Raw genomic sequence first — 18,565 nt, 5'->3', positions numbered from 1 at the left:
GGCGCATGCTTCTTTGTGAGGGAGAAAACAAAGTTTTGTCTATAAGAATACTTAATGAGTATTTCCCTAGGTGCGTGTGTATTCTGGAGAGGGGAGCCTCCTCTACTTGGCCGCCTTTGCACAGATGTGGTAGCCAAAAGGAGGGTTTCTTGCCAGGAGATCACCTCAAAGATCACCTAGTTCCAACCCCCTGCCATGGGCAGGGACACCCTCCACTAGACCAGGTTGCCCAAAGCCCCATCCAACCTGGCCTTGAACACTTCCAGGGATGGGGCATCCACAGCCTCTCTGGGCAACCTGTGCCAGTGCCTCACCACCCTCACAGTAACGAATTTCTTCCTAATGTATAATCTAAATCGACCCTCCTTCAGCTTAAACCCATTACCCCTTGTCCTGTCACTACACCCCCTGACCATCTTTCCTGTAGGCCCCCTTTGGTACTGGAAGGTGCTATAAGGTCTCCCTGGAGCCTTCTCCAGGCTCTTCATGCACTGCACCTTTTGCAGAAAGGAAGAAAACAACGCTGAGAGAGGTCAATGCCCGAAAAGGTGTTTCCACAGGCACATGCCAACCCAGCCCCTGTCAGCAGCTGTAGGTAAGTGACGCAGCAGCTGAGGTTTTTGAGACACCTCCTACGCGGTGTGCAATTGCCCGAGGTCCTTCAGGGTAAGGGGGGTAAGTGCGGAGGCCTGGCAGACTGATCGGAAAAGATGGCGCCTGCCGCCACGCTTTGCTTACGTTGTCTTGATGCCCACTACTACAGAACCCACCACGCTTTGTGATGGCAATAGCAAACTTAGTGAAAAAGTCGTAAAACTGCATGGGCTTCTACAATGAGCTAAAGCTTCCTGTAATTACAGTCATGTCTAAGTCAAATACTGGGAAACCTTTAAAACTTCAGCAATTTCTGTTTTGCAGTTAAACAAAAAATTGTGTATATCCAAGGCTGGTGATAAAAAAAAATGAGAAAAGTATTCTATTATGTACACACAGTAAACAGACTACGGTCCTAATTTCACTGCCATCTGAAAGATTATTTTCCATAGCTCTTTTATGGGTAAACATGGTTTACTCATATGGAATGGTTAGATTAAGCATTGCTAAGAAATACAAATTGCGTGCACAAGCGTATATGACATTATTTAACAGACAAGCAGAAATGTTTCAAGATGAAGCAGCAAGTGAATATTTAAAACAAGTGTATTTTTAAAAATGTTTATTGAAACGCCTTCATTGCATCATGCAGGATACAAAAATCATTATTAGAAAACCTTTATAACCATACTTAGGAGTAAAATCAAGATACATCAGGGAAAAAAATAATAATTATATAAACCAAAGCAATTTATTTCTGATAGTGTTTTAAATCATTAGATTACAAGCTGTGATCTGCACAGATGATAACAATTATCTTGTGATAACTGTCCCTTCTTTCATGATTGGAGTAGAAACTGATGTTCATCATGCTTGAGCAACCATATCACCTGTGTATACCACAAAAAATTCAACCCGTTCATTACAGACACAAGGTTTAAAAGTATAATAAAAATAATCTGCCAGCATACTTCTATTCTGCTTTCAGTTTTTTGTTTGTTCCATCAAAAGCCATTAACTTTTCATCAAGAACAAAAAAGGCTAATGTTCTTTCTTCTATTACATAAACCACATAGCACATAAGTTTTGATTACTGAAATAGAACCTCTTTCAAGTCATATTATAAGAAACTTTCTTGAAGTTCAGTTCAATTAAATAATTTATGTTTTTGCAATATTAGTCAAGGACTTGGAAGTGATTTTAAAATGGGAAACTGCTGCACCCTCAGTATTTTTGTTGTTTTAGGAATCTGATACTTAAAGTTTTCAAAGGTTTTTTTTATTCATACACTGCTTAGTGTAAACTCTTAGAACTTGCCTCTCTCTTTTTATTCTATTTGACAGTATTATTCTGTGAAGATACGCATTTTAAAAAAACTCTCTGGGGCTGAAAACTTGGCTCCAAAGAATTTAGATAAATAGAGATTTTGATGCTGACTTCAAAAGGACCAATGTTTGAGAGGTTTCTGCAGAGTGTTTACTTGGCACATAGTAAGGTTAGAACCACTCTGGGACCTTACTACATAAAAGAAAATTGCTGTAGGGTCTAGAATCAGCTCATTCTATTCCACAGGGAAGATTAAAAAAAAAACCATCCTTATGAAGAAGTTAATACATGTGTTTCCATTTCATATCCTTGTGGAAAATTGCATCTTTATAAAGCTATCCTCTTTTTTTGTCGAGCTCCATAGATGCAGACTTTAAATGTACAGCCGGTGTCACTGAGTATTTGAACACACTGAATACTGTAACAATCTAATTACATTAAAAGTCATTAAGAGTTTTGGCACTGTCCCCTTACAGAAAGTTAGGTACAACTAATAATTTGCAAACATTATTTTAAGGGAATTGTATAACTCTTTGGCTCTGTTGTAATGTTTAACTACTAAGGCAGGAACTGTGTGTACCTTAGGGTTGCTTTCTTGTTTATATTTTTATAAAATACTTGACTAAAAGTTTTAAAAAGTCACCTAATCATCTATAAATGTCAAATGCATATTAAAATATATGCTTATTACACCTTTTTGTTCCATTACTAGAATTTTTGCATACTGATGAGAACACACGCATTTGTAAACTGTTTAGTATGAGTTCATGAAAACATTCTCTGTATAAGAGAATTTGTAGAAAATTATCATTGAATCAAGATGCTGTAATTTAAATTGCCCAATAATCCATTCTGGAGCACTACGATTCTCTCAACAGCTTTAGCTTTTCATTCCTATACAGATCAACTAAAACAAGTAACAAGCCCCCCTTTTCAATGCATTTGTAAAACCGTCTCAATTCTGAGGTTTCGGGTGCACATCATAAGGAGGATATTTCAGAGTATTCACTGGCTTTTGAGATTTCACTACATATGGCTAACTTCATACGTGACATTATTGCAGTATGCCCTATTGCCCCCTTTTATTATAACATGAAGTGGGTGTAGCCTTCCGCGCCTGTAACAATAACGTCCATCCATATCCTCATGGCTTCTGGCGACGGAGCAACCATATAGTATATCCGGTCATGTGTCTTAACACTGAAAGTGAGCAACGGGTTGGGACTCTAAAACAGAAAGAAAGATAGCAAAAGAGTGAAATCAAAGACATTTATTGGCACCGGAAGTAAAATTACTTATGCTAAGAGATTTATGATAGGGTTAAGGGGAAAGATAAAATGCAAAGTGCTGTAGTGCTGCATCCTACATTGCAGCACTGGAAGGAGAGACGTGTTTAAAGTGGTTTGCATCCAGCATAAGCACTTTTTAATGACATATTTCCACTAGACTATTACACAGTAGTACTTGGCTCCAAATCGTTATTTCGTGCCCAAACAACTAACTCCCCCACTCTCTCCAGTGGTCAATACCACCTTGGCTTTCACAAATCCACCTGCCAAGGATATATTCAGCTTGTTTACAGCTCATTTAAATTACAGATGAGAGGCAAGGGGGTGCCATGAGCTGCAGGCACCAGTTAACTCCCTCCCTGTGATAGATGCATAGTTATCCCTTGATTTGCCAAAGCCACTAACTTCAGTGGTCTCGCCACTGGACTGAGGAATTACTCACAGCAAATCCCATGTGAGACCATCACTTGGCAGGTAGACACTCTCGTATCTCTGCTTTCATCAGTATTAAAAAAACCCCAGTGCTAATCACTGATCTGGCTTCATCTTCCTTTTCCTCCACTCCAGGGGTTTTTGTTAGTTTGAATAGTCAGCTCTCCCTTTGACTTTACAGCACCTACCATAGTTTGGGTACTGCCAAATGATACTGAGTTAAAACACCAATAATAAAATTTACCTTATATGCATTCTTTAGATGATCATAATAGACTTCTTCAATAGCTTGAAAATATATTACACCTTTTAATTTAGTTTCGTGTTTGTCTAAAATGGAAAAGAGAGAATGACTTTTGAGAACTGAAATGAACACTACTTCAAGAAACAAAAGCTTAATTTGCATTTCCGTATATGTTCAGCTGATAAGTAACTGGATTAACACTTCTGCTTGTGAAATCCCAGAGAAATCTTCAACTTTTCTTACTAGTCAGTCAGTCTCAATGAGAGATGCATTTCCTACTTTATTCTTTTCCACCTGGTTTCCAAGGAAATAAAGTTTTTGCAATTTCCTCATCTATTTCCAAGTCACTCCCTTCACTGAAGTGTCTAAACATTATGGCTGGTGTTAGCCAACAGAAGGACGGATGTCTCCTGAGATACTTCCAATCTTCCAATTCCATGAAAGCCAGCCAGGCTTCATGTAGCTCGCAGGCTAAGACCTACAGTTTGCCTTCACAGGAAAACCTATGATAAGCAAATCTGAAATACAATTTGATAGCAAAAGCTTTATGTTAGAACCTCATTTGTGCTTGTACTAATTAAAAAAATGCTTCTTCCTGTTTATAATAATCTCCCACTGTTTCAAGCTAATATTTATTATTTAAACGTGAGGTTAGCAGGTTGTAGGCAAGTTTCTATGAGCTCTGACACATGGAAAAGTTTGCAGGAGATTAAAAGGTCCTGGGCACCAGCTGCAGCATCATAATTTTCTGTTTGCACTCTCCTACACCCAGGTAAAAGCCAAATTAATTAGATGCAGTTTGCCCCTGTTGCAAAAGAAACCTCCTCCCCTCCTTTTGCTTTAGAGCGCAGGAGGTAAGAATGCTCGAATGGATAGTTACTCCAAGGAGGCTGCTAACAAGGAGTAGGTTGTTATCCAGCGGTACTGTGTTTCTGGTACCAATGTCCCACTGCAGCAAAGCTGAAATACAGGGTGGGAGTCTTCTTACTGCAGTTTTGATATCTACGACAGAGACACAGCTGACTTAATCTCCCTTTAAAAGCAATGGAAAGAAGCAGACGCTTGCAGGGGGTCAATTCTAAACTATTTTAGATATCTTCTGATACTGCCTTCTATCCCAGCATGAGCTAGTCAATCACTAGGGCAAGGAGGATACAGACTGTGAACTTAACATCTTAACCATCACAACTATAATATTTCGCAAGAAAAAGGAACAGGGCAGATAGATAGGCATCTGTTTTCCTGCAACAGAAGAGAAATTGTAAAATAATCCCAGAGAGTGTTAAGAAGCATCACAACTGCATGTGACACTAAAGGGTAAATGTACTCCTACCCCCAGTCCTCTATTTGGGAAAAATAATGCCTTCTGACCACAAGTTAGTATCACCTGAACACTGAACAGTCATGCAGAACATTTTTATCAGTCCCATGAGACATTCTGCTGTCATTTTGAACACTCATGAACTCAGCTTACATCCTATTGGTAGCTGCAGGCAGTTTCTAAAGCTTCACGTGAGGGTAAGAAGAAATCCCAGAGACCAAATGATACAGTGTTGGGAATCTCCCTGCCAGCCTCCAGGGAACCAGTAGAAGTACTGAGGTATAAGATTACTACATTATAGCATATGCTATACTAAGCTAAATACAATACTGTACAACAAAGTATACTGTCTTTGCAGTAGCATACAGTGATCCACTCTCAAGCCGCAGCTGGGGTTTTGGTTACAAGAGCATTACAGGTACCCACAAGATCCCATTGCAACAGTCTTTGTCGAGTTCCCTGCGTGCTTCAGGTCAGAAAAGCGCAGATGCTTTAGTCGCTGCACTAAATTGTCAGACTTCAGGGTAAGTTCTTTGTTCAGTACACTTGCAGAACTAAAACAATATATTCACTTAGAGTCAATTAGTCTGAATTTACAACATCAATATTTATTTTGGAAGTCTACTATATATTTAAATTTCCAGACGGAGCCTCACTCGTACAAGCATCTGCATTTTTGTGCAGCTAGTACAGAATTCTCATGAAACTATGTTTGTTGGCTAGAGTCCTTGAGACATTATGAAAAGTTTTCTTTGGTAATTGAAATTGCATTATAGCAACTATATTGCACTCAAAACCGAAACTGTTAACTATTAACATAACTACTAAAAAAAATAAATAACAAAAATCAGTACCAGATGGGAACACTACTGTATGTTAGAAGCCTTGCTAACAAATAAACCAGATGTTAAGAACAAAAATTAAAAAATGTTTGTCACATTCTTCATAATATTACTGCAAACTAGTAAGAAATATTCAGTGAGTATGTACTGAATGAATGTAATGAATTCTAATATATTTTAAAAAAGATGGACTGAGCAATGCATAACTCTACCATCAATTTTGGGTTCCTTATGAGTTGCTAGAAAGCAGTAACTTCATAAAAAGGAAATGGAACTGTTTGGCTGGGTTTTGTACTCTATGCTTTTTCCTGCTTCTTAGCAGTGACCATCCTACATATGGCCCTGTCTGGCTTCTCCTAACAATAAATATTCAGAACACAAAGTCATTTTTCTGGCTTCCTTTGAAACTTCAAAGTCAAACCCTGTGTAGATTTGCACAGCAATCCGAGACATACACTTTCTTAAATTCCAAGATAACAAATTAACATAATGCTTATACTGGCTCGTGATACCATATAACACAACTTAGTCTGCAAAAACCTCTTTAGAGTGTTGCATGTTGTTCATTTGAAATTCCTTAGCCTCTCAAAATATGGCGGACTCAAAAAGTCTACTCCTGTATATTTAATTTCCTGAAAGACTTTTCAGCACATCAAGCAATGCGACTGCAGAAACATTCAATTTAATTCTCATGGTAAGTATCATAAATTATATTCTTGTATGAAGGGTACAAGAAATCATTCTGTCATTGGGGGAAGTATATAATATTTTAACATAAATTATGTGGAGCCATTATTCTGTGTACTAGGAACCTGACGATCTTCCATTTCTCCTCTTGCCTATCCACATCTCTCCTTTGTCTGTTACGCTCATTTCTGTCTTACATGGCATTAGGATTGAACACTGCAGGGAAGGGATTGCACAAGCTCTCTGTGTGTACGTGTGTGTAAAACACCCAACGAGATGGAAATGGAAGTTTTACTCAGGACTCCCTATGTATTCATAACTCAGCTGAGGTTGATAGGAAAATAGAGGGACAGGTGTAGCCTAATAGTTATCCTGCAACCTACCTGCATAATAAGAAAAAGTTCTCTTGTTTCTGTCAAAAACAAACCATCTTTTTTTCCATGTTTTAATTTTTCCTCCCATTTTAATCAGAAAGCCTCGGCAGGTCTTCTCTGTGAGGGAGACATGGTAACAGGTCTCTATGTTGTGACCGGCTGTTTCAATGTGACTTCGTAGGTCAAAGTCTTCCTTTCTAATAGGCAAATAGCGAGTCAAGGGACGGGCCTAGAGAAAAGAAAAGAAAATCATATTGCTTTTGACAGAAGTCTTAACTTCTCCGTCACTCTCTCTGCTGCAAGGATGTAATTGAAAACTGCCCATTGATTCTAAGAATAAATGTAAGAAAAATAAAGCACTTTTGCTGCAGCCCTAATTTTCTTTAAAAGAAAAATTCTTAAAACTTGTAACGTTACAAAGTATTGGATAACTTTATAAAAGCAAGATTAGAGCATAAGAGTTTCTTGAAATCATCAGTTGATAAGCTGGTAAAGCAGAGGCCACAGCATAGAAAGGTTGTTTTAGAATTAAAACATTAATTAAATGCAAAGGTGTGTTGCTGCTTTAGATGAAGTGTAAGAACTTCATTTGCATGATGTTAAGCAAACCCTTTATTTCTCTGGGCTAGATACTCACTACATATATCTCACTCATTAATATTTTACTGCTACAGGTATTTCCATGCAAAGTGTCCTATAAATAAGAGGAGCATGCTATTACAGGAAAGATGAATGAGTGAACTGTAATCCCTAGTTAGTTTCACAAAGATTGCTGTAAACAAAGTAGAATTATTTTCTTGTGAATGAATGAAATGCGGTATCTAGTTCACTAGCAGCAATACGGTATAGAGAGCTGAAGCGTAAGAGACAGCAAAGCAGCACAGGAGATGGTGCCTCCTTCAAGACTCTGCATGAAGCCCAGACAGTATCAGTTGGGAGAACAAGCAGGAGGAGGTAGTGATTTGGGACCTCTGCCAGCTGAGGCAACACGCGTGTTTTCTGTGCCCGAAGGGTCTAGGCACGCGCACACATTTTAAACACAGAAGATGGGTCTCCCAAGGCTCCTGCTGCAGTCAAGGCAGACAGAGGCTACATCACAGGGCCATTCAGAACAGAAGCTGAATTTCGGTGCTTTGAATGACCCGTGAAAGGAGCATCTCCCACTCTCTCTCCCCCCTGACTCCAGAGAAGTGAGTGACCTGGAGAATCTAATCTGCCCCTGCTCCATGCCTAAGGTTAGCCTGTTAAATCCTACTGTGAGTCACAAATCAAAGGGACTCTCCCTCATGGCATTCTCAAGAACCTCTTAGCACAATGGGAGCTGTGTTGCCTGCAAGGACTCTTAGCACCCCTCTAAAATTATGCACTCCTGTATGATACAAGCTGGCACCAGCTTTGGCAAGCGCAAAGGTGGGGTTCTTTCCCCTAGTTTACATTTCTAAGTGTCAGGAAGTGCTGAAAAAAAAAAACTAGTTTCACTGTACAAAGGAAATAAAGAAGTTGTTAAAAAAATTGTAGTTATTTTTGACAGATACATTGTGTTTTCCTGCCAATTCAGTCTTTGGCCTCTCTCCCTAGTCTGCTAATTAGCAGTAACTGATAGAGCATTCTATTACAACACATGGACACTCCAATTCGGGATAAAGATATAACTATTGCGTTGTTGTTTATGCCATACTTGAGTTGACATTAAAATTTCTTAGAAAAAAAGAAGGCATTCAAGTAAAGTACACATAAAATGTAACATTTGATAATTACATTTTATATAAAAATGAAGGAATGTATATATTTAACCAGAAACAGCTTAAAATTCCTCTGCGGTTGTCCTATTGTTCTGATTTAGTGCTACCAATTAGAAAGGCAAGTTATGTAGGAATGTTGATAAAAAAATATAATAGTAACTCATGAAACAAAGATTTAGCAAAGGTAGCACAGATAAAAGCAGAAAGATATTCAAGTATGATGTGGAATCTTTTGTACTCAGATACATAAATTGAGATGGAGACATTTTCTTGCTACATTATACTAACGATAAAATGACTGCCTAGTTTAGTTTCTGTACCATGTAGATCTTATTATTTATGGTGGAATAAACAAATAGGTAAGACCTCTAAACCTAAAGAAAGCTCCAGATACCTCTAAATCCTAACAAGAAGCAAGAAGATGTAGGTAGGTAACACTGTTTTAATTAAATAATGTTTCTCATGTTGTATAGTCCCCGTAACATTGGAAAAAATACTATTTCTTCTCTACAGTAGATGCAGAGCTGGAAAAGCTTCTTTATCTGTTTTTTTTCTGTCAAATATTTGGAAGTGACAATTCACATTACAAGATATTTTATGTATTAAAAGAAAGAAAAAAAACCCACCAACAGTGTTTAAAATTAACACACTCAAATTTCTGTTATTCAGGCTAAAAAATTCTGCTTTGCCCATACTCAGTAACAAACCTTATAGGATTAATATTTATACTTTAGATATAAAATAGATATTTATGCTATTATTTAACTATAAATGAATACTCTGACATCTATCTAAGGCTCCAAGAGCCCAAACATATTTTTTGCAGCACAGTTACACCTCTGAAATACTAAATCAATCTAGTCAACTGAAAGCAGTTCTGTTTACCATTGGCAGAAATACACTTAGTCCCTTCTGTATATCAAGGGGAAGTCTTGCACGTAGAAAGCCATTTCATGTCAACATATCTCACCTGTGCTCTTTGTTTCTCACGTATTTTGACTTCTTTTTCAATTAATTTTTGCCTCTGGCTAGTTTCTTCTTCCAATCTTTTCTCCAGTTGCTCTCTGCGGCGCTTCTCTTCTTCCAGAGCTCGTTTTTTAGCTTCCATCTCCCGTTCCTAAATACCACAGCACATGCAGAACTTCAATTACATGTGAAACTATAGTTGGTAATGTAACTTCTAAGCTAGGACTAACTCCCTTTTTGCCTGTTAGGTAGGCAGAAATATATATCCAGCAAAGGGCACCAAGAATTGGAACAGCATTGCAAATATTACCACTCTAGAAATGAGCTGCTGCTTCTTAAGCAGCTCTCCTAGCAGGTGTAGGAGCAATGCTGACCTAGCTTCTGATGGGATTTTGCCATCGACTCACCCATTGAGATAGGAGCTATTGCATATGGGCTCTAAGATGTAGCATGAGGGTGAAACCAGACCAAACTAAGGGGGGAGATATAATTTTTTTACCTGTCTTAGGTGTAAACTATTTAGGGTCCAATGTTGCATTTAGGATATTATCTAACACACTCACTCTTAGTTTTACTCCTAAAATTATGCTTACCCTGGACTCAAGCAGCCTAGTCTTTTCAGCATGCGCTTGTTTCAGAAGTCTCTCCATCTCTTCTATTCTTGCAACATTTGAAGTGCTAGCACTGCACAAAAAAATAAGAGTTATTTAAAAGAATACTTGGTATTTCCAGATATATTTTACAGTCCAACATTAGACAGTTTAAGAATGGAGTTGATACTGTTCTGATCCAATTCAGTGCAGTAGGCACTAACAAAAAATGCTGTATTAAGTATATGGTACGCTCTCAGTGTATACATTCCCCACACAAAGTTGTGAAAAATACAGACTCAAGTGCCTAAAAATGCATCTTGTCAGTCCCTTGTGATCTGTCATCTTCTCCTAGATAAGAGACTATGGATGGAGGTGGTTACAGCGTCCTAACAGAACAGACTACCGATCCTCAGAGCTCACATTAGTAGCCATTTGCATATACCAGTCTTTCTGGCTGTAGACTGTCTCTGGTTTGTGTCTTACTGAGCTCATCATCAAAAACTGCTCAATAAAAATAAGGAGGATTAAGAGGTATGCATAAAGGCCAATCAGTGACAGAGTAGTGTCAGTTACAGTAACCAACAAACCGAAGAAACAAGGGAAATCACAAAGAGTGCTAGATCCAGGCCCAGCACAACACAGCTATCACCCTTGCCTGTCCTTTTTTCTTTTGTTTCTTTTCTCCAGTACAATCAGCCCATGCTCTTTTCTTCCCTCACCCAAGTTTGCCTTGTGAGAACCTGAAAGAACTATTGAAATGGGTCCTTTTCTGGTTTTTTGATTGATTTGGGTTTTTTGGGGGGCTTGGTTTTGTTGTTTTGTTTTTCCTTTTGGCATTAGCTGGAAGCTGCAGAAGAACCAGAGGGAGGCAAAAGGGCAAACAGCACCAGTGAAATTCCACAGCCATTGGGGCTCCCCTGTCCTGGGCTGGGCTGGAGATTCCACTGACGAGGTGGCTCCGAGGTAGCTCAGACACATGCCATCTTCCTCCAAAATGGTCAGAGCAGCAAGTCAGGGAGAGACAGATTTCAGACCACTGCCATGTTAGATCACTGCAGAGATAGTTAATTCCCAGCCTGTCTCCAGCTATCAGAAACTTGCCGACTGTGTATCTACTTAAACCAGAAATCCTTAAAACCTGAGTCCTAATGTTTTTACTTTAAAAAAACCCCAACAAAACCAACCAAACAAAAAACCCACCAGCCAGCAGAATGAGTGCCACTGGTATTTTCTGAAACCATTAACATTGCAGTGATAAAGACTACAAGGGGAAATCTGTGGGCTGATACCCTGTTACAGGAAACAGATGCTGAATAAAACACAACATGCTAGGCAAAAAAGCTGTCCTTGTGTTCACAAGGTGTTCTTAATCCTGTGACAACATTGTACTTAATTATCAGCCTCCACTTCTGCTTGTGAAACTGCTGGGGCAGGACTGTGAGCAGAAATGAAAGCACTATCATTAAAAGAAGAAAATTGTTTGCACACGATTTTGAGACTCAGTTGGACTTTTCTTTTAATGCAGATCGTTGATGTTTCTTTCATCTGAGGAGTGGTGTCTGAGCTGACAGCCTCTGAGGATGAGAAAAGCAGCCGAGGGCTATAAGCCTTTCAGTGTCACCTCTTCGTTTTTACTGACCCAGAACAGGGAGAGGAGAGGGCAAAAAAGACTGCCGGAGGAGCCCTAAGTGTTTTGGCATAAGAGTCTAGTAAGTTAACATGCTGGACTTGCAGAACAAGTGTATTTCATCGCCGGCAGATGTCTTTGAGAAATTTCCTATTACAGGAAATTCCATCCCTGGAGTGACCAGGGAAGGAAGCTCAGGTATTGCTCACTCTGAAAAGAACATGGACAACTTAATTTCAGTTCAGGACTGACACTGATTTCTCCGTGGCCTTCAAAATTACCACTTAGCCTCTCCATATTTTTATTTTCCATCTTTAAATAAACAGACAGGTGAGATGATAGTTAACCCTGATTATGAAGGGCTACACAATCACTAAATATTATGCCTGTCTAATGATCTTATATTTTCTTAACCAGTCAGCAGCATTCACATTACCATAGCATCATCATGTACATATTCTCTTTTTCCATTATAACCCTATGGCCATTACAACATGAGAAAGAAAAATTATTTACCTGGAAATGTTATCTGGTGAACATGCTGATATGCTTGTCTCCATGCTGTCAGAACTGTCTAAGCTTAATGTATCAAAGGCATGGTCCTTGTAACTACGATCTGGGTAGTGGAAACTATTCAAATACACATTTGATTCGGATGCTGTTCTGCTGTAGAATTCAGGAGACTTCTGCCTTTGGTTTTCACACATACGCTGATGGTTATACCCTACAGAGTACAGAGGAAACATTTATTTTACACAGAAGTTTTGTGACCTGAACATAACATGTTAGTAGCACAAGCATTTTGAACATCACCTCAGTCTTAACTGCACTGTGACCAAGGTACTACAATATTGCAGTTAATTTCAGAAATTAATGATAAATGAAATAAAACCTTTAAATACCTGTTTTATCTATGATGGACACAAATATATGCAGATTAGTATGGCTGACTTTTCAATATATATTCTTGTATGTGTATTATGAAAATTTAATTTAAATGAAATTTTCATTTTAAAATGAATGTAATCTGGAAAAGTAATGCAGCTAAATTCAGGGATCTGGAAGAACTGACACTGATTAAATTAAAGGGGAAAAAAAAAAGTCCTAATATTGAATGGTCTTGATTGATTTTACCGAATGTGGATTATTTTTTGTCTGTTTGGGGAACTTTGCCTTCTGGTAACTGCAAGGTAGGCTTTTAGTTGCAGCTGAAATAATATAGCCTACTTGTCACACCATCATAGTTACTTGTGTAGAGGTACTTTCCTGGAGTTTTGAAAGGGTGGTTCACCCTACATGATTGAAGCAGATGCCTATAGCTCAATGACTGTAAAGAAAAATAAGGTTTATGCAACATTTAAGTTCTTTGTGCTGTTATTTTTCCACAAAGTCATGCTTTCTGAAAAGCCATCCTTCTTGAACAAAGGGAACTTTGGCTACGTCTCCTTTAAAAAATATTTCTTCAGAATTATTTTTATCTCATGTCTCCACTGCTCTTTGTAAATAATGCAGCAGTATTTATACAGACTTACAGAGAGGTAGTTGAGCTTGCCTGATAAAGAGGAGAGTGTAACGACAGTTGTCGTTTTAACTGCTCGAGTTATTTTACAGTGCCCTTTTAAGGTTTGTTTAATCTATGTGATTACAAATGCAACTGCACTGCTCATCTTTTCCTTCAATCAATGCAAGACTTTCGCACAGCTCTGATGATAGTCAAGATTGTGATACTCTCTGCACATTTCTGACCCAAAATCTGAGCTGGTGGCAGAGTTGGAGATTACGAAGGACTCTTAGACTACATGAAAACCTTCCATCTGTATAGGAAATCAGCCACTGACATTCCACATATTTCAGATAAACAGACACAGGAAAAATGCAGACAGATGTACAAATGCAGCAAAGTCCAGATAAAAATTTTTACTAGACGCTATTAAGACACTGATGTTAAGAAAACATGCTTGAAGTGGGATTTTTTTTCTGCCTTATTCTCATTCTCTATCTGCACATACAAAGTTACTGTCTTATTTTTTGCCATGCCGTAGTGGGTAGACTCCCAGTTCAGGGAGCCAACAACTGCAGCTCTACCTTGGAAAGGCTATAATACTCTCCAAAAGGTATCTGAAAAGCATGACTGAAGCTGAATAATTAAAGCATATTATTAAGGAAATCATGCCCTACAAGCATTTTGGAGGTAGATAGTTTCCTCTTTCCTCCTGATTTCCCTCTGTACCATACAAAGGCTTCTTGTTGACAATTAAAGCTGGTTTCTAAGGAACTAATAGGACTTTACTTGTCATTTGAAATAATGCTACATTTCAATAAAAGTTCAATTGCACCAATTAGTAAAAGAGACAAAAGGGACACAAATACACCTCAGCAGTTATAGATAATAGCATCACACAACACAGGTGTTACTGATTCACATGTGCACTTTGGGATTTTTCCCATTATTAAGGCAAACGCTGCTGTTATTGCAGATACGCTGTTACCTTTTACACTCGAACCTTTGGAATGACTAATTGCTCCTGTAAAGTGGTTATCAATTATTCATTATGGAAAGAGAGAAAAAAATAAATTACTGAAAGAAACTATATTCAAATTAATGTTCTTCTATTGAGCCCGATGCAAAACCTTGACTGCTCAGAAATCTTAATTTCGTATCTTACATTTCACTGAAAAATAAACCCAGCTAAAAGGCATAGAGAAATGTAGCACTTTTACAAACTATCTCTTAAAGGAAAGTCAACTTTCCATGAAGATAACCCATTTTAAAGTAAAATATTTTATGAGCTAAGTTTATGTAATCATGCAAACATAACTGAACACTGCAAGAAATATACAGTCGTTGGGTCGCAAAATGAGATGCATTCACAGAAACAAAGCATAACGCAATGTTCTCATTTCCTCCTCATGCCGTAAGCAACAGACAGTTCAAAGCTGAGGGTCGGCTGCGTACCAACACCGAGAAGCCTCACAAGCAGCCTGCCTCCGTCACAGCCCCACTTACACGTCGCGCAGGCACAATCTGTTGCTTAAGGAATTTTGAACTGCTCGGTTGCTTATTCACAGAACGTGCACTTAAAAATATCAGATTCCTCGTAAGATCCAGCACTTTACTAAAAGTTTCCCACAAGCCAAGACTTGTATCAGCCAAGTCTAAGCTGATACAAGTGCTAAAATGTTTCTTGTTGCATTGGCTTGTATTCCCTCTAGTAAGACAGTAAATGTAACAGTGTTAACAGCCATACCGTTGAATGAACTAGTGCAAATATCCATAAAGCCATATACTTTAAAAAAAAAAAAAAAAAAATCCACAAGAGTTATTGCAGAATCACAAAAAACAGATATACCACCACAAAATTATGGTGAGGTCAGAACTACAGGTGAAAGCTGTTATTAAAAATGGCACTGTCAAGTATGTTAAAAAAATAGTACTTTATAAAAAAGATCACGGTACAATATTTTCTTTTCTTTCCATTCTTTTTTTTTTTTTTTGAAAGGAGCAAAAAGATTGACATTAACATGTCAAGATACATTTTTTTGTATGGAAACATGCCAAATAGGAAGCCCAAGTCTGTCTACCTTGTCATTGTCACCCACAGATCTGCAAAGATTTCTAAATTTTCTGCTCTACTTGTGTGGCTATGAGCAAAGAAGCAAAAAATTAGGCCTGCACAAAGCGGTAGCTCTGCAGATATTAGCATTAATCAGAAGTTTTGTTGTGACAGCTTATTTGACAGCAAGAAAAAAAGAAATTTGAAGTGCTATCAATACTTCATAATTATTTAAAAGTTTTCCAAAATTTTGGGAACAACTTGACAGTGCTGATGCAATCAGTACTTTTGCCAAAACATGACAATGATAGATACAGCCAGGTAAAGGGATGTTTTCATACCTTTCCTGGCTTTTCCTGAGTTCGATGAGTGGGGAGAGGGGAAAAGAAAAAAAAAAAAGGAAAAAAAAGAAAGAAAAAAAAAGGAAGAAGCAAACAGCTTTGAAATGCTTATAATTTGTTTTTACATATATATCTTGCCCTCAATATATTGCTTTTTAGTAGAGCTTAGAAAGTATACGATAATCATCTTGTTGGTCTCAACAGTTTTGTTCCCAGTGCTGTGGTCTTATGTCTTAACTCCCAGCTAACCATTGCCTCTTCCCTTCTGGAGACCATCTCACTGTCAATGGGACTGAATTGTCTAACCCTCCCAATTTTTTTACTTAGAATTTTTTCATCTCAGACTTTTACATTTACCTTCTCGGACTGAGATTAGAAAAATTGGAGAAAGCAAATTAGAGAAAACTCATACCATTGCTAATTAATTTTTAATGATGATTCTCAGATAATATCTTCAAACTAGCTGAGCTGCTACTTCCACCAGGCACTGTTGAATATACTTTTCAGATTTATACAAACATACCGAAACATCTGCCCTAGAAGTTTGCTCAATGCTTTTAAGCCCTGAGGAATGGGGTAAGCTACTAATATTGCTTCAGGAGCGCATCATCCTCTTCGTATAGCAGTTTGTGGGTCCCTGCGTGATAGCCAGCGCTCCAAACAGAGTGGATGAAAGGCTCTGGCTCTCCACTGAGCCGAGCACACCCAGCTCCAGCGCATTTGGTGCAGCTGTGTGCTCAAGGTATCAGTAAATCACGACCCCCATGTTGTTTGCGATATATTACCTTGAACGCAGAAAACCAACAGAGTGAAAAACCTGTCAAGCGGGAAAAGAAACACGAGGAAAGCAAGCAGTGGCTCAGTACACATGACAAATGAAGAACACTTTTTGCCTACTCATTACCTATTTTAGGTGAACAACTAATTTTTGGAGTGAGAAGTGAGCCCTTATTCCTCAGTATAAGCAGTATGTAGACATTTGCAGAGTTCCACTGATTGGGTAGAAAATCTTATTCCTCCAGATTATTCACTTAGTCCAAAAAGGCAAACCTGATCTGCCTCAGGAACGTTTTTGTAAGAAATACAGTGTATTTAGTATATAATAAACATTTATCATAGAGTGATGGAATAAAAGAACATAGCCAAGGATGCCCACTTACATGACACGGCTTAGTTTTCAATGATGTATTTAAGGATGTCTGCTGAAAGTAATCTTAGTTAGGGACTCAAATCCCACTGATTTTAGTGGAAGCCACATAAGAGTTCAGAATGTTAATTGGCAATAATATTCCACTTCAATTGTGCTGTGTGGTACGTTTAAATACTACACCACGTTCAGAACATTTCCCAAATCTCACTATCCCACAGAAATGCACTTTTTTTTTACCCATGCTGTGGAAGGGAAGCTTGTTTTTCCTCCACACACTGAGCGTGGGTCTGAGGTGCTAGGGGAAACCAGAAATCACCCCAAGTTGGGTGCAGACCCCTCCCTGCTCATACCAGGACACTCATTAAAGCTATGCTGGTAAGGCTGAATGAAATATGCCTGAGGATTGTTTCTCTGGCCCTTTTGTATAGCTGGATAGAAATACTCTAGGATTTGACCCTAGCCACCTGACTTGGACATCTCTTTCCTTGCTGAGCTCCGCACTGCGGCGCAGAAAGAGCCTTGCAAAAACTTTTGTGGTGTGTTACCAAGACAAAGGAGCTTTCCTCAAACAAGAAACACGGCGCTTCAGAGCATGAGAAAGCAGTTATACTCTTCAAGCTCCTCCTACAGCACTACATTCAGGGACCTCCACGTTGAACACAAAGAGAATAAACCCTTCACTAACTACTAAGAGAGGTAGACAAGCCACAGACAATCCTTGCACTCCTACATCTTTCGTGGTTTGACCCTATCTCGAACTCTCACAGGGTTTGCAAAGTAAAAGTAAACAAGTCAGCAACATTATTTGCCTTTAGCAAAGCTGATGTTTCAGAATAGGCCATCTAGAACTGTCCTCTTTCCTAGCACAAATTAATCCCACAAGGCTGCCTTCCTAATTTAGTATTTCCATTCAAACCTTGGGTTCTTCTAAAGAATAATCATCATCATCTAGTATGGCAGGCAGTATAGCACACGTGGTTCCTCGTGGCATGTGGTGAGTACTGTGCCAAGTGCCTTAACGGATACATCTCTCCTATTCCCCCCGCCTCTCTTCTTTGTCAGGCCATAATTCAGTTTGGGTTTGTGGGGTTTTGTTGGGTTTGGGTTTTTTTTTCCTTTTTCGCTCTTAAGACAAGAAGTCTGTCTATACTCTTAGAATTGTCTTAGTTGCATGCTGACAAAAAATGGAATATTAAAACTGATCAATTTATTTTTAAAATTTTTATCTTTGGTAGGTTTGGTAACATTTTGTAATTGTGTTTTAGGTCACACACTAATACTCTTTTGCAACCATTTTACAGAAATGTTTCCAATTTTAAACAGGTGATCTCTTGTCATGAAAGTTTACCCAAACCAGCCCTACTGATTTGCAAACTGAAACAAAGTGTTTTGACAATGAGACTGAATGTACTTGCAACTTATTCCATCCTTGCACACACATGACATCAAAGAAGCTTTTCCAAGTACGAAGGTCCTTTTGTAT

The 18,565-nt window shown here is 38.4% G+C and overlaps 1 protein-coding gene across 7 annotated transcripts in view; it reads right to left on the bottom strand.

The window, feature by feature from the left end:
• Positions 1-1,201: 1,201 nt before the first annotated feature.
• Positions 1,202-18,565, bottom strand: part of PHLDB2 (pleckstrin homology like domain family B member 2) — a 70,520-nt gene continuing 53,156 nt past the window's right edge. For all 7 annotated transcript variants that reach the window (XM_075767784.1, XM_075767773.1, XM_075767801.1 and 4 more), the window contains 6 exons: positions 12,554-12,761; positions 10,411-10,501; positions 9,822-9,968; positions 7,119-7,338; positions 3,886-3,971; positions 1,202-3,146 (listed from right to left, as the gene is read on the bottom strand). In XM_075767784.1, the coding sequence (XP_075623899.1) occupies positions 3,006-3,146; positions 3,886-3,971; positions 7,119-7,338; positions 9,822-9,968; positions 10,411-10,501; positions 12,554-12,761 (893 nt within the window). In that variant the 3' untranslated portion in view covers positions 1,202-3,005. The remainder of the gene's footprint in view (positions 3,147-3,885; positions 3,972-7,118; positions 7,339-9,821; positions 9,969-10,410; positions 10,502-12,553; positions 12,762-18,565) is intronic.

The sequence above is a fragment of the Balearica regulorum genome, chromosome 1 (genome assembly GCF_011004875.1).
Source record: "Balearica regulorum gibbericeps isolate bBalReg1 chromosome 1, bBalReg1.pri, whole genome shotgun sequence".
NCBI classification, from domain to species: domain Eukaryota; kingdom Metazoa; phylum Chordata; class Aves; order Gruiformes; family Gruidae; genus Balearica; species Balearica regulorum.
This window is presented reverse-complemented; position numbering and strand designations above follow the sequence as displayed.